Consider the following 16,370-nt stretch of genomic DNA (forward strand, 5'->3'; position numbering starts at 1 on the left):
AAATTTCTGGGCAAATACCGAAGAAACCACTCAAATGAGTTGAAAGTGCTTGCCTCTGAGAAGGGTGACTCCAAGATCAGAGAACTAATATCATGAAAACAAATTTAAAAAATCTTACCAAATGAGAATACAAGTCTTACATCAAGTTCCTCAGAAATTTTTATAGTAGTAATCACAAGTATTTTTTTCACATATGGTATTACCAGATACCATGCCAGGCCAATACAAGGATTATCCCACTGTTGTGCGTTTTCCAGGATCCATTTTTCCTTTTTAGTGGTTTTTGACCCTTTTGGGTTCTTGAGATAATGTGAAAAAACAGACCTTTCATCCTGAAAAAATTTTAAGTTTTGTTCCACACCTCGTGTCCACAGTGGGTTGGGAATGAGGCCCTTTCCTGGTACAAGCTGGTCATTTCCTCAAAAGAAACTTTGACAAAGATTTTCTAAACCCAGACATTAACTTCTTTGTTTCTCTGATTTTTGTGTTCCATTGTTATTTAGCTTTAACATCTGGATGAATGTAGATATTTATATGGTACCTTTTCCTCTGAAAAATTGTTACTAAATTGATGATGTATCATAACCCATGATTTTAGAATGAGAGAAATATCTTTTTTTTTTTTTTTTTTTTTTAATCTTCACCCAGGGCCATCTTCCTCCCATGAACCATGCTGTTAACTCTCACAACAAAATGGTAGGAGAGGATGTCCTAGCTCTTGTTGAAGGGCCTCATCTTTGATTTGGTTGGACATTGGGCTTTACCTGAAACTTTACTATCAAGAGGGCTTGTTTCTGTCAGAGGAATGGGTGAAAAATTACCAGAGCAGTTGTAATTGCAAACAAGCTTTATATGGCAAGAGGTGGAAGCAACCCAGTGTCCCTGAATGGACGAATGGATAAACAAAGTATGGTATACACAGAAAATGGCATATTAGTCAGCCTTTTATTTAAAAAGCAAAGAAATCGTGTCACATGCTACATGTATGAACCTGAAGGAACTGTACTAAATGAAATAAGCAGCCACATAAAGCCAGGTACTGTGGGATTTCACTTATATGAGGCATCTAAAGTAAGGTAGTCAGATTCATAGAAACAAAATGAAAAGGTGGTTGCCAGGGACTGGGAGGAGAGAGAAAAGCAGAGTTGCTTCAGTTTTGCAAGATAAAAAGGTTCTGGAGATGTTTCACAACAATGCAAGCATATTTAACATTGCTGAACTGTGCACTTAAAGATGGTTAGTTAAGGTGGTAAATTTAATTTGTGTGTGTGTGTGTGTGTGTGTGTGTGTGTGTGTGTGTTTTACCACAATTAAAAAAAAATAGGAGCGCCTGGGTGGCTCAGTTGGTTAAACATCCCACTTCGGCATGGGTCATGATCTCACAGTCCATGGGTTCAAGTCCCAAATCAGGCTCTGTGCTGACAGCTCAGAGCCTGGAGCCTGCTTTGGATTCTGTGTCTCCCTCTCTCTCTGCCCCTCCCCTGCTCGTGCACGCTCTCTCTCTCTCTCTCTCTCTCTCTCTCAAAAATAAATAAACATCAAAAAAAAAAAAAAAGTTTAGTCTTGGATGCAGCTTTGTTCAGATAGATCCCAAAGAAGGAATCCAGAAGGGTCTGATCTACAGATGCCCAGTTCCTTCTTGTAAACTGATCAATCAAACAAGTTTTTGCTACCAGCCTAGCAAGAGATAAGTGAGGGGATGGGTCAAGAGGCAGGAAGTATTGCTGAAATGGAGGTCTCTCCATGTGGAAATTTGGTGATTAAATTTACTACACATACTTAGAACTCAAATATCTATGTATTTGTTGTATAAAGAGAATTTTTCAATTGCTATTATTAAATTGTATTGTTAAAATATAATGGTAAAAGCAAAATCATCACACATTACAAAATTTAAATACCAAAGAAAAAAGCAAATGATTTCCAATATATAAATAAGCAAATAAATAAAAGTCATCAGAAGTTTAAAACTTGTGAATGTAATCCTAAAATTTGTATGGGACCATAGAAGACCCCAGGGCACCCAGGTGGCTCAGTTGGTTAAGCACTTGAGTTCAGCTCAGGTCATGATCTTGCTGTTCATGAGTTTGAGCCCCACATTGGGCTCTCTGCTGTCAGCACAGAGCCCACCTCAGATCCTCTGTCTCCCTCTCTCTCTGTCCCCCAAAATAAATAAACATTAAAAAAATAATTTAAAAAAAAGACCCCAAATAGCCAAAGGAACCTTGAAAAAGAAAAAACTGAAGGTATCACAATTCAAAACTTTAAGGTACATTACAAAGCTGTAGTGATCAAAACAGTATGGTACTGGATTAAGATAGACACATAGATCCATAGAACAGAAGACCCAGAAATAAACCCACAAATTACATGGTCAGTTTTTGACAAAGGAGGAAAAAATATACAATGGGGAAAAGACAGGTTCTTCAACAAATGGTGTTGGGAAAACTGGATAGCTACATGCAAAAGAATGAAACTGGACCACTTTCTTACACCATACACAAAAGTCAACTCAAAATGGATCAAAGAGCTACATGTGAGACCTGAAACTATAAAATTGTAGAAGAGAGCACAGGCAGTGATGTCTCTGACATCAGCTGTGGCAACATTTTTCTAGATAGGTCTTCTAAAATTTTTTTTTTCAACGTTTATTTATTTTTGGGACAGAGAGAGACAGAGCATGAACGGGGGAGGGGCAGAGAGAGAGGGAGACACAGAATCAGAAACAGGCTCCAGGCTCCGAGCCATCAGCCCAGAGCCTGACGCGGGGCTCGAACTCACGGACCGTGAGATTGTGACCTGGCTGAAGTCGGACGCTTAACCGACTGCGCCACCCAGGCGCCCCTCTAGATATAGGTCTTCTGAGGCAAGGTAAATAAAAGCAAAAATAAACTTCATCAAAATAAAAATCTTCTAAAAATAAAAAAAATAAAAGTCTTCTGCGCAGCAAAGGAAACAGCCAACAAAACTAAAAGGCAACCTAATGAATGGGAGAAGATATCTGCAAATGACATCAATAAAAGGTTAGTATCCAAAATAAATAAAGGATTTATACAACTCAACACCCAAGAAATAAATAATCCAATTTAAAAAATGAGGAGAAGACATGAACAGACATTTCTCCAAAGAAGGAATACAGATGGCCAACAGACACATGAAAAGATGCTTAACATCACTCATCAGGGAAGTGCAAATCAAAACTACAGTGAGATATCACTGTCAGAATGGCTAAAATAAAAAACACAGGAACCAGCTTTTGGCCAGGATGTGGGGAAAAAGGAACCCTCTTGCACAGTTGGTGGGAATGCAAACTAGTGCAGCCACTGTGGAAAACAGTATGGAGGTTCCTCAAAAAGTTAAAAATAGAACTGCCCTAAGATCCAGCAACTGCCCTACTGGGTATTTACCCAAAGATACAAAAGTAATAATTCAAAGGGATACACGTACCCCTATGTTTATAGCAGCATTACTTACAATAGCCAAGATATGGAAGCAGCCCAAGTGTCCATCGACAGATGAGTGGATAAGGAAGATGTGGTGTGTGTGTGTGTGTGTGTGTGTGTAAAATGGAATATTACTCAGCCATAAAAAAATGAAATCTTGCCATTTGCAACAACATGAATGGGACTAGAGAGTATAATGCTAAGCGAAATAGACCAGAGAAAGACAAATACTATATGATTTCACTCATGTAGAATTTAAGAAACAAAAAAAATGAGCAAAGGGAAAAAGACAAACCAAGAAACAGACTCTTAACTATAGAGAACAAACTGATTGTCAGAGGGAAGGCAGGGGGTGGGGGGGATTGGGCAAAATAGGTGATAGGGATTAAAGAGTACAGTTGTGATGAGCACTGGGTAATGTATGGAAGTGTTGTATCACTATATCGTACACTTGAAACTAATATAACACTGTATGTTAACTACACTGGAATTAAAATTAAAAACTTAATAAAAAATGACCAACAAGGGGTGCCTGGGTGGCTCAGTCGGTTAAGCATTCGACTTCAGCTTAGGTCATGATCTCACGGTCTGTGAATTCGAGCCCCACGTCAGGCTCTGTGCTGACCGCTCAGAACCTGGAGCCTGCTTCGGATTCTGTCTTCCTCTGTCTCTGCCGCTCCCCTGCTTGTGCTCTGGTCTCTCTCTCTCTCTCTCAAAAATAAATAAACATTAAAATAATTTTTTTAATGACCAAAAAGATCATCATTTAAAAAAAATGAGAACATTTTTTTTTTCTCAATTGGTTAATATCCCACCTCCTTCCATAAATTACTTGGGGCAGGTCTGGGATAAGTAAAATAATAGAATTGTGATTATAGATGGGACAAGGAGAAAATGGTTAGAAACTAAGATAAAGCCAGGAATAAAGTTAGCACATAAAATGTATCTCATATAGTTCCATATAGCTTTTAGAAGTGGGGGGAAACTCAGTATTTTCAAATGTCCCAACTTGAAAAAAATTCACTAAGAAGTTTTTAAATTACAACCACCCTTAGCAGTTTTAAGTGTCATTTATGAAAATCTGTTCTCATTGACCTTTCCAAGGAAAATAATCTTACATAATGTCAGTCTACTTTGTGAGTTGACTTGCTAACACTTATTCCATTGTTCATCAAAGTTTATTAAACTTTATTATATTCATCAAGTAATTAAGTGATCGTTCTGTTTGGTTGAAAATGCTAGAATGGTAATTGTACTTTATAACTTAATGTGACGTGAGGGAAACGGCATAGCAGTGTGATCAGGAAGACCAGAGATCTAATTTTGGTTTTGAGGTTGGATTCCTACCTAGAGAGCCAGGTACTTACTGCTTGTGGTAAAGAGGAGTGTGGATCGACAGGAAGGAACTAACAACTTAATTGGGGAGATGGGAAGACTCTCTGGTGTTGGAATGTTTGGGTTTTGTTTGTTTGTTTAGGAAAGGTACTTAAATTCTCCTTTCACACTATTGGTAAGTATACCAGAATTCGTATACCAGGACTACTCAGATGTATCCAGGAGTAGTCAGGTGTTCCATTCATCAAAATTACAGAAAAGTTGGGGCACCTGCATGGCTCAATCGGTTAAGCGGCCGACTTCGGCTCAGGTCATGATTTCGTGGTCCATGAGTTCGAGCCCCACGTCGGGCTCTGTGCTGACAGCTCAGAGCCTGGAGCCTGTTTCAGATTCTGTGTCTCCCTCTCTCTGACCCTCCCCCGTTCATGCTCTGTCTCTCTCTGTCTCAAAAATAAATAAACATTAAAAAAAAATTTTTAAAAATTACAGAAAAGTTAAGATTTGTGCATTAAAATTTAAAAAGTAACTAAAAATCATCATGAGTGGTGTGTGGGTAGAGGTGGAAATGAAACAAAAGAGGTTTAATTTTGAAGCCGGGTGATGAGATTATTATTACATGGATTGTTCTGTTAACTTTGCGTCTGTACATTTAACGCTTTCCACAATAAAATGTTTCTTTAAAGCAACATTCTGGTCTACCGTATTAGAAAATCAGAAGATATTTAGAATCCAGAAGTCAAGAAATAGCCATGTAAGCATATTATTTAGAAATGTGGAATTAAATAGGGAAAAAAGGTTAAAAGATATCAAAATCGTTGCCTCTTGGGGTCAGAACTGTGTGTGGAGAGGGCTGGAGTATGGGGTGTCTATTCTGTAAGACTTTCAGTGTTATTTGATTTTTAAACCTTATATACGTATTACTTTGATAAGCCAATATATTCATTCTATGGAAAAAGATCGACATGATCCTATGTGAATAATTAGAGATCAGTGTTTGGAATATAAAAAATTCTGTTTGCCGGTTATAATTTTGGCAGTCTGCCCAATTATTTCCATTGCCAAAGGTGGTGATTTACATTTGAATTCCTACTTCAGATGAGTGGGGCTAAGAAGTTGATTGCATATAGTTTCTTCCGTCTGCTCTTGCTCTCCTGCAGTTTGTTTTTTACACAGTAGTCAAGAGTGATCATAAATAAGCTTATATTAATCTCCTATTTTAAAGCCACTGAATGCCCTCCCATTGCAATTAGAATAAAATTCAAACTCTTCATCATGGCCTACAAACAAGGCCATAAATGATGTAAATGACTGGGTGCCTCATTCTCTTGCCATTCTTCCCTCATCCTGTGTCAGCCTTGATGGCCTTAGGACACTCATCGCTCATTCCTGCCTCAAGGCCTTTGTGCTTGCTGTTCCTCTTGAGATTGGCTGCTTTTCATCATTCAGGATTTAATTCATTCAGGATTTTAGTTCCTGGAAAAGGCCATCTCTGACCATCTAGCTAGAATATAGCTCCCTCCACCCCTTCTCCGTCTAGAGCTGAGTGGTACTGAGTGTGGTCCTCAGACTAGAAGCTTGAGCTGGGAGTTGTTTTGTTTTGTTTGGAAACACAGAGTCCTAGGCCCTAACACAGACCTGCTAAAGGAAAACCTGCATGTTAATGAGACCCCAAAGTGATCATATGCACTTTTAAATTTTCAGAAGCTCTGGTCTCGAATAATCTCCCGCCTCACTTTTCCCACATATCTGTTAATGGTTTCATCCATTTCTGAAGATAACTTTGTCATTTGTTCACCTGTTCACTACTTCTCCTCCCTAAATGGAATAAGAGTTCCAAAAGGGCACCACCTCTTCTGACTGGTACTCTCCTGGATTCCAATGCCTGACCCATTATCTGCACCTAGAACATGCACAATGAGTATTTGATGTGTGAAAGAATACAAAAACGTGGAGATTATTTTGTGTTCCTCCAAGTGTGTAACTCTGTACAGTAAAAATCTTCAGGGCTCTCACTTGCTTGTAAAATATATATATATTTTTAAAATAGGGTGATGGGGGCTCCTGGGTGGCTCAGTCGGTTAAGCGTCCGACTTCGGCTCAGATCATGATTTTGCAGTTCATGAGTTCATGTCGTGTGCTGACTGCTCAGTGCCTGGAGGCTGCTTCAGATTCTGTGTCTCCCTCTCTTTCTGCCATTCCCCACTCACACTCTTTCTCTCTTTCTCTCAAAAATAAACATTAAAAAAGTTTTAAAATAGTGTGACAAATAAAGAATCACTTATTTATCCTTGTCTTCAGGTAGTTTGTTTTCCAAACCAAAGTTTAGGTTTTATTGAGTGCTTTGCTATGGACTTAAAACCATTAGTGTTTTCTTTCTGGTACTTTAAAAAGCATGCTCGTAGTTAAAGTTATCTTCAAAAGTTTTCATCCGAAGTAAATGTTAGTTTGATATTTGAATCAAATTTTATTAGATCAGAAGTAATCTTTTTAAAAAATAGGAAAATATGATTCTGAAAATGCGAAGTGAAATGCAAAACTTGAGGTTAAACTGCAAATAAAAACAATGGAACAAATAGTGTGTCAGTTTTTTACTCTTGAGGTATGTATGATTCTAGGAAGGGCCTATAGTTTCTGCTCTTGTTCTACATTTAAAGATGTGTTCCCAAGATACATTTCCTATTGCATATCCTGGTGAAATTTGTCAGGAAGCAACACTGCAATCTACAGACTTTGAATGAAGAAATAGGGCAGCTTAAGTCAGTGGCTTTCAATGGGGGTGGTTTTGTCCCCCTCCAGGAACATTTGGCAATGGCTTAAGACATTTTTGGTTGTCACAACTGGCGGGTTGTACTACTAGCATCTAGTGGGCAGCGCCCAGGGATACTGCTAAACACCCTATCATGCACTGAACCGCCCCCAACTGTAAAGAATTCTTTAGCCCAAAATGTGAGTGCTGCTGCTGCTAAGAGGCTCTGGCTTAAATTGAGAGAGCCCTTTCTCTGCAGATACTAATGCCATCAGAGAAAGAGTACTTTGAGGGTGCCTAGGTGGCTCAGTCAGTTAAGCGTCCAACTTTGGCTCAGGTCATGATCTTGCAGTTTGTGAGTTTGAGCCCCTCGTTGGGCTCTGTGCTGACAGCGCGGAGCCTGCTTGGGATTCCCTCTCTCTCTGTCCTTCCCTGCTCGTGCGTGTGTGCGCTCTCTCTCTCAAGATAAATAAACATTTAAAAAGAAAAAGAGTACTTTATCCTACCTTTTGCATAAGAGAATATATAGAAATAGGCAACTTAGAGATTCAGATGGGTGTATTGGCATGGCATTCTCAAGTAATTTTATATTTTTAAAAATAGGAGGACTCAAAATAGGGTTATTGGTTTTCCTTATTTTACAGATGGGGTCGAGGATTTGGTCTTTTGGGTTCCATTTTTGGAAAGGATGGTGTATTAAACCAGCCAAACAGTGTCTTTGGACTTATATTTTATATACTACAATTATTACTTGGTAAGTATACAGCAATACAAAAATAAGTTTGTTTTGTTGTATTCCATTTAGTACTTTGTGTCTTTTCCCTGAAATGTCTTTATATTAAATAAAAGCATGTTAATGATAGAACCACTAGTTTGCTGTACATTTTTCTGTTGTGAAAATTTGGCTCCCTAAGATTTTGATGATGCTAATGCTGAACTTGGTATCTGTTGGTGTTTAATCAAGGATGGCAACATCCCATAGTGTCCAGAAAAAACAGTCCCAATCCGAGAACTTATTACTCCAGTCTTCCCTGGAAACTTTTTTTCTTATTACTTTATATACTGTGTGGTTACTTAAAACTATTACGCACTGAGAAAACACTAACAGTGAACCATGTGCATAATTTCATCACCTTTACACCTCCACTATTCCCATTGCTTTCTGTTCTTTTTACTTAATTTTATGTGAATCCTTATGTTGTTTCTCCTTTTCAGTTTTTTGTTGTTGATAACAAGGTTTCAATTTTTTTATGCTCATTAACACTGTGGTAATCAACATCGTTTAAAGACCCCTTCACACACACCTCCCTCCTTGAATTAGTTCTGCAAAATAAATTTCCAAACATGAGATGGATGAGTCAAAACACATAGATTTTTTTTTAATGTTTAAATTTCTAATTCAGTAGTTACAAAGTATAGCCATTATTACATTTTAATTTCCTTACATTGTCACTTTTGTTGATGGGATCCTGATAATAGTCCATTTCCATATTTGTTAGAAACATTTTACCCATTCTTTTTCCTTTTTTATGTTAGTTTGGTGAATTTTGATCATACGAAAATTTTTTATGTTTTTAGAGTTAAATCTATCCATTTTTATCTTTGGGCTTCAATTGTTAATATTCTGCCCTATTATCTGCCAGCTCTTTTCTGCTCTTCTGTCTAGCTGAAGTTGATTTGTTATGAGGCAAATTGTGAATCTAAGTTTTCTAAATATTCCTTATCAAGTTTGCCCTGTTCTATATCCTATAGAAATACAAAAATATACACAAGGATATGCACAGCAGTACAGTTTAAAATAGCAAAAAAAATGGAAGCGTTCAAATGTAATGGCTGAATAAATTAGGTTACCTCCATACTAGAAAATACTATGTAGCCATTTAAGGAAAAGGTAGGTCTACATGTATATTCTGGAAGGATCAAGACATAGGTTAGTGAAAAAAGTAAATTATAGTATAATAGATACAAGTTTATGTTACATATATGCATGTGAATGCATAGGAAAGGGTCTGGTGGTTGGAGGCCAGGAGTGAGATTTTTATTTTTTATTCCATTTATTTTTTCTGTTTGGATTTCTAAAGAAGAATCTATAAATCCAAACATATAAGCCAAAATTAAAATAGCCCAAAACATGCTTTTGACTATGTTAATTTTTGGAGATAGAGATGGAACAAATTTCTATTTATAATATTTGATTTGTGAATTTCCTTATATATATATTTTTAAATCATATGTATCCTATGTATCTTTTCTGTTCACAATTTTGTGCATTCACATGCATTTTTAATGTCTGGAGGCACATTGAAGGCATATATATGTGAGCTCATTTAACAGTTTTCCAGAGCGCATCATCTTCACTCCCTTCTAAGGTGTTTGAGAGACAGCATTTTTAATTTTTCCATAGGTAATACATTCATGAGTTCAAAAGTAAAAAAAAAAAAATTAAAATGCTGTCCAGCGAAACACCTACCTCACCCCTCGTCCCCCTCTGCCCACTTCCTACTGCCTTTCATGCCCAACTGGTATCTGCTTGTTGTTGCTGTAGAGTTTCGCAAGGCATATCCAAGAAAATACAAATATATCATCTTAATTTTCCTGCTTTTAAAATATAAAAGGCAGATGCTATACATACTGTTCTATATACTCTGCTTTCTTTTTTGCTTGACTAATACATTGATATCCATAGCCGTCCACTAAGTGTCTTCATCCTTCCTTACAGCTGCAAAATATTCCATTGTTTGATAGTACTGTCATTTATTTAGAGTTACAGCACATTGTAAATTCCACCGGGAATTGTATCCCAAGCCACCAGCCTACATTACGTTACATTAGGACAGGTTTGGTACAATAGTACTTAACCAACAGCCAGTATTTATGGAGCATTCGAAGTGCTTTGTACCTATTAGCTCCTTTATTTACCTTTTTTTTTTTTTTTTAACTAAGCTCTAAGCTCAACATGGGGCTTGAACTCACAACCCTGAGATCAAGAGTTGCACTCTCTGCCAGCCAGGTGCCCCACCTATCAGCTCTTTTAATCCACACATCAGTATTAGGAGGTAAAAACGATTATTATCTCAAGGAAGAGAGTGACATGGAGGAAGTAAATAACAGTTCGTATCATTCTGAAACTCACTTTCTTTTTAAAATTAATGTGGCAGCATTAATTTTTGAAGTTTTAGACATTTAGCATCAATGACGTTAGCAAACTGTTTAAGTAAAGGGCCAGACAGAAAACCATCTAGGCTTTGCTGGCTGTCGCAGCTACTCAGCTCTACCACAGATGTTACCTAAATGAGTGAGTGTGACTGGGTTCCAGTCAGTCTTTATTTACAAAAGCAGGTGGCCAGGTTGGCCAGTCCCTCACTGTAAGTAATCCAATAGTATCTTAGTCTTGAAGAGTCTTATGAGAGGTCATACTTTAGTACTGACCAGTCCTGTGGGCAAGTCAGGCCTTTATGGTGAGACTATAGCCTCCAGGCAGCTTCTCATTCAACAGGAGGTGGGGATTTCAGCTCCTTAATTAACTTCTTCAAACCTCCTACCACCAATTATTTTTTCCTCTTTGTGTTTTCCTTGTCCGTTAGTTGTTGGGTAGGAGGGTAGTGTAAAATGCTCTAACTCCTCTGTCCTTGAGAATAAGCACACACGTTCTCATTTCTGTTAGCTGTGGGAAATTACAAAACAATACACGTGAGGATGTCAGCACCGAGAGAGCCCTGGTTTAGTGCACATAACTGCCTTTTTTCTTGATCTGCTTTGACCCACATGTGGCCGACTGGCCAAACGTGGTTTCCGTTATCTTCCAGGGTGAGCCCTTTCTGAAATGTTTACTACAATTTTTTTTCCCCCTTCTTTAGCAACATATTGGTATAATCATCTCCCATTTCGGATTTTTGATAAATTTGATCTAAACATGGAAAGCAAATTTTACTTCCCACACATGGGGAGCCTCCAGTGCAAAGGCCAGGGGAAGCGTGTCCTGCTTGGGAGAGAAGGTTGTGGTCCTCACATTCCTTTATCCATTAGGAGGGGGTGAGACTGTCAATTTTACAGACTGGCTTATTGCATAATGTGATTACAAGACTGCATATTTTCTTTGCATGACTTAAGCTAGTTTATGATAGAAGTGATACTTCACCTAGAATACTGACAAATCAAAAACACTGCAGCTATAAAACTGGTATTCTGTGTGCAAAAGTCACCCTGCATAATCTTAATAAAATAGATGAGTAACTTTTGTTCTCAAATTCCATAGCATTTTGCAGTAAAATCAGTATTGCAACGCTGCAGCAAATCATGGAGTGCTAGCTTTTAACTCAGAAACTTTCTCGCCATTGTCAAGGACTGACGGAGCCACACGTCTCTTTCTCTTGCAGGCATGACAGCAAGTGCAGTCGCAGCTTTAATCCTCATGACGTCCTCCATCGTGTCTGTGGTGGGGTCATTGTACCTGGCCTACATTCTGTACTTTGTGCTGAAGGAGTTTTGCATCATCTGTGTCATCACATATGTGCTGAACTTCATTCTTCTTATCATCAACTACAAACGACTAGTTTATTTGAATGAGGCCTGGAAACGGCAGCTGCAGCCTAAGCAAGACTGACAGCCTGACCAGCTCCGGACTGACGGCCTGAAGTTCCCTTTTCCATTAAGTTTATTTTGCAGCATTTTTTTTTTGTTTGTTTGTTTTTGTCTTTTTTTTTTTAAATTCTTCACAACAGACACTTTCCCTGAGAATCTTAAACTGATTTTATAAAATCCTATAAATTAGAAGGGGCCCTAGCTATTTTGTGTCAATCTTCATTTTAAATATGGATACAAAAAAAAAAAAAGGATATGCCGAGCCAATCAAAGACAAGCTTTAACTTTACTTTGAAAATGTTTCTGAAATAATAAATTGTAGCCCTAGCCCCCTGCCCTTGATTGTAAAGTGAGCAACCATTGCTAGTAATTCTCTAATGTGTATAAATTCAATTTCAGGTATAACAAATGTGATCATGACATGAAAATATTTTAGAATAGATACTGTATTAATTATTGCCATGTTTACAATATGTAATATGTTTTTAGCCGATGGATTTAAACATGTAGATTCAACTAGAATCCATTTATGTGATATTTGTAAATAAAGGTAGAAATATTGGATCCATCCCTGCAGAACTTACTGTACAGTTTAGTTGAAGTGTAGCAATGAAGAATTGTCAGCTCAACGTTGACCGAAGAAATAGTGAAAATAGTAAGTCCATACAGAGCATCTTGTGAAAAGTACTGACAGCTGTGGGTCCAGCACTGACAGCAAAAATAATAGGGTAGTTGGTTCCCTTTCATCTCCTTCCTCAGAAAGGAAGAAACTAAATTTGGACATTCAAGTCAAGCCTGTGTCTAGTCATAAAACTGGATTGATTATAACCTTACCAAACGAGTCATGTGACCAGACCTTCACATCCAAGGCCTTCAGGACACTAAAAATGGGGAAATGGGTAGATTTCTTTGGAGAAAAGCTGGAAATATTAACATGGCATTTTTAGGTAAAGTCTCTTACAGCAGTTGAATTTTCATGCAGATATTCTTCCTTAACATCGGTGCCAGTCGACCAAACAGTATTAGGACCTTGAAATAACCAGTATAAGCCCAGTTGCTCCAGAGTAGGATTGCTCTTGGGTAGCTCTGTAGTATTTCCTGTTTAATTCTGCACTAATTGGATGTCTAGTTTCTAATTGTTTTAGAGTCCATACTAGATTTGTAAATTTTAGGGCTGACACGCTGCTCAGTTTGCATAACCGGGAGTAGTACGGGTAGAAATATCTGAAGGTAAAATACACTAATGGTGTCACTACTCCTTCTAGTAACTACGCAATGCATAGGTTTTAAGAGTGATTTGAATAAACCCAAATGAAAGTGTGACAGTATGTTTCTATGGTTAACACCTTATATCAGAATGTTAAAAGTGCCTTCTGTCTTAAATCTCAAACCAAATATTTTGTGTGTTGAACTTGGGCAGAAGTGTCCTTCCTTCCTCTTACCATGAAGTAGAAAGCCTGCATCAGTCTATAAAAAGGTTCTGTACAATTATTTTGTTCCTTAGATTGAGAAGTAGTAGCAATGTTTTTGCTTCCAGTTAGATTAATCATTATGTTAAAAATAGACCGGTGACTTTTCTTTAATAAGCCTTCTTTTTGAAGGGAGGGGACAGGCTCTGCTCTGTAAACCGTACTGTGTAGAGTCAGCAACTGTTCAGCAGTTTCCAACTAACTGTCCTAATTGATGCAATGTATTTTTCTGGCCCAAGGCAGGTATAAAATCTGAATTGTAATGAACTTCCAACGGGTTTTAACAGGTTTTGTAAAAGTTGAATTCAGATTTCAAGGCTGTTTTCCCATGAATGTGAATATTTCAATGCCTGTTTTATTATGTGTGTATTGTTCTTGTTTCTAGTTAAAGAACTCTAGAAAGCATTGATCGGATGTCTGGTGTTTGTGGAGAAACAAGTCGTAATGTTGGAGGACTTGTACAATGAGGTCACCTTATCGCAGTGCTTCCCGGTCTGCCAGGCAGTTTACTGCTTCTTTCTTCTAGGCTAGAATGGAAAAGGTTAACAGTGAAGATTTCTGTGGTATATATAACACTGGTTGTGCTAAATAAGTTCCTCATGTCCCAATTTCAAATGGATTTTCATCATATTTGGTATCAATCAGCAGAGTATAGTTAAAGCTTGTCTTGATGTTGTGTTCTTGCAAATGTCAACTCTCATGTGATAAAATGTAAAAACGTTCAGCCAGACCCTTCAAGATTTTCCTTTGCTTTCCTAAGCCTTGGGGGAAACACCACTGTTTCAGTTGTACGAAAATTTTTTGCCACATTCCTATGAGCCCAGTAGAATTAATCTCTTTGTTTTCTCACTGAGTGATGAAGGTGTGCCGCCTGAAGTAACAGCAGGGTAATGCCAGTATGTCAGTAAGTAACAGGACCCCAGTGGGTGCTGGGATATTTTTGCCCTGGAAGAATTTAGGCTCCCCTCTACATCCTCTCTTCCACTCCAAGAAGGAGAAAACACCATGCTATAAAATTTGAGGATCGTTATGACTTTTTGAGACTGAATATTTAAAACACTGCGACATTACCAGCCACCGACATGAAGAACAAACTGCGGGGGGGGGGGGGGGGGGGCGGGGAGAATTGGATTTCTGTTTTTTGCAGTTATTCCATGCTTCTTGGTTTTGGGAATAAGTTGTATGTAACAAATGAAGCCTCTTATTTACTGTGTAGTCATCATTTGAAGAAATGAGAGAAGCTGTGGTTAAATGATAAATTCTAGGCAATCTAGGTGATTTGGAGGATTTCATTCAGTTTTGCATTTCAGCTAGGTGCTTTCCAGGAAGGTAAACTGGTGAAATAACTCAGGTTTAACTAGCTGTGTGCCAGGAATTACTTTTCCTTTGTGTATGTCACCTCTCTTTAAATCTATTACTTTTAAAGATGTTGAAAGCATTGACTGTTTCATACAGAGATCTGCCATTTGGTACAAGAGATCTTTGGACCCTACTAAGTAGGATATAGGACCAAGACTACAGTGAAATTAAACCTAATTAAACCTAAATTGTTGGCTTTTATTTGTTTGTATTTCATTTATATCTTTAAGATTATCAGCAAAAGTGCAAAGTAATCTTCAGCAATTGCTTTGTAACTGAGATTAGAACCACTGCTTAACGTGAGTGAATGCTGACAGACCTTGTCTTGAAAATCTGTATTGGACAAATGCCAACAAGAAATTCACTATCATTATTGGCAACCTATTGGGAAGGAATACCTAACCTGCAACCTTTGTCCTCATGGGTTTTCCCCCGAGATATAAGCATTGGTGGAACATTTCTATTCAGACATTTTAGGCAGCACTAATGATTCCTAATCTGTGAGAACTACCCTTCAATCAAACAAAAGGGGCAGGGGTGGGAATCCGGGCTACTTGGTTTTTTTGTTTGTTTGTTTTTTACAAATAATTAGCCCAGAAAAGGTGAAATGTTTTGTTATAAAACTGTATTAAGCATGGCCTAAGTATTAGGTGTATGATCTGTATAGTATGTTCCATCGAAAATATTTATTACTAGTGCTTTCAGCTCTGGAGTAAACATTCATTTAAAGTGGAGTTCACTGGGCAGACTTCCCCTTTAATATAGATAGAAATATTCTTTACCAGAGATTTAGGACACAGTTTTGCTAACTGGTAAAAACAAATGTAAATATGTAAGAATGTTTATTTGTTGCACATAACTTTTTTGGTATAAAATAAATGTAGACGTTACCTGTGGAAGCTGTACGGCCATCCTTCTTACACTGCAGTATTACATTTCAAACAAAAAGCTGCAATGAATCCAGTCTTCCTACAAACTATTCTTGAAGCTGATACTGTAACTTCATTTCTACAGGCGTCCTGAGTTGATTCTTTTTCCCTTAAATTAGATGGAATTTATAGAAGACACAGGCAGAAATCTTAAGAGATTCCAGTACTGGAATGCGTGTGGGCTCATGGTATATATGGCTGTCAAGAATTCATGAGAAAGGAATTAGTGCTTAGAGTTCTATAAGCACATGCACGTGCTGATCAGATCTTGCCCACGGCTTTACTTCAGCTCCCCCTGGATGCTCCACTCAGTCCCCTAAAAAGGTAACATCTGCAAGGAAGATGAATCCATTTAAAATAGAGTTCAGCCATATTTTATTGAATACAACAAACGCGTTCTCTAGAACCTCAGGATTTAGGAAATGGACCTTACCACTCCTAACTTGTAAAACATTTAAGTGTTTAATTTTTTTTAATGTTGTTAAGTAAAGAGTTCTGTGTTATTCCT

General features: G+C 37.8%; 1 protein-coding gene and 1 long non-coding RNA gene across 2 annotated transcripts in view; both read left to right on the forward strand.

Annotated features, from left to right (window-relative positions):
* VKORC1L1 (vitamin K epoxide reductase complex subunit 1 like 1) overlaps nucleotides 1-15,832 on the forward strand; it is a 62,785-nt gene extending 46,953 nt beyond the window's left edge. The window contains exons 2-3 of the mRNA XM_027041831.2: nucleotides 8,169-8,278; nucleotides 11,901-15,832. Of these exons, the coding sequence (XP_026897632.1) occupies nucleotides 8,169-8,278; nucleotides 11,901-12,127 (337 nt within the window). The 3' untranslated portion in view covers nucleotides 12,128-15,832. The remainder of the gene's footprint in view (nucleotides 1-8,168; nucleotides 8,279-11,900) is intronic.
* Nucleotides 840-4,151, forward strand: LOC128313699 (uncharacterized). Its single transcript, XR_008294755.1, has 2 exons — nucleotides 840-2,621; nucleotides 2,857-4,151. It is a non-coding gene; the product is annotated as an uncharacterized LOC128313699 (long non-coding RNA).
* Nucleotides 15,833-16,370: the final 538 nt, after the last annotated feature.

The sequence above is a fragment of the Acinonyx jubatus genome, chromosome E3, assembly GCF_027475565.1.
Source record: "Acinonyx jubatus isolate Ajub_Pintada_27869175 chromosome E3, VMU_Ajub_asm_v1.0, whole genome shotgun sequence".
Lineage (NCBI taxonomy): Eukaryota > Metazoa > Chordata > Mammalia > Carnivora > Felidae > Acinonyx > Acinonyx jubatus.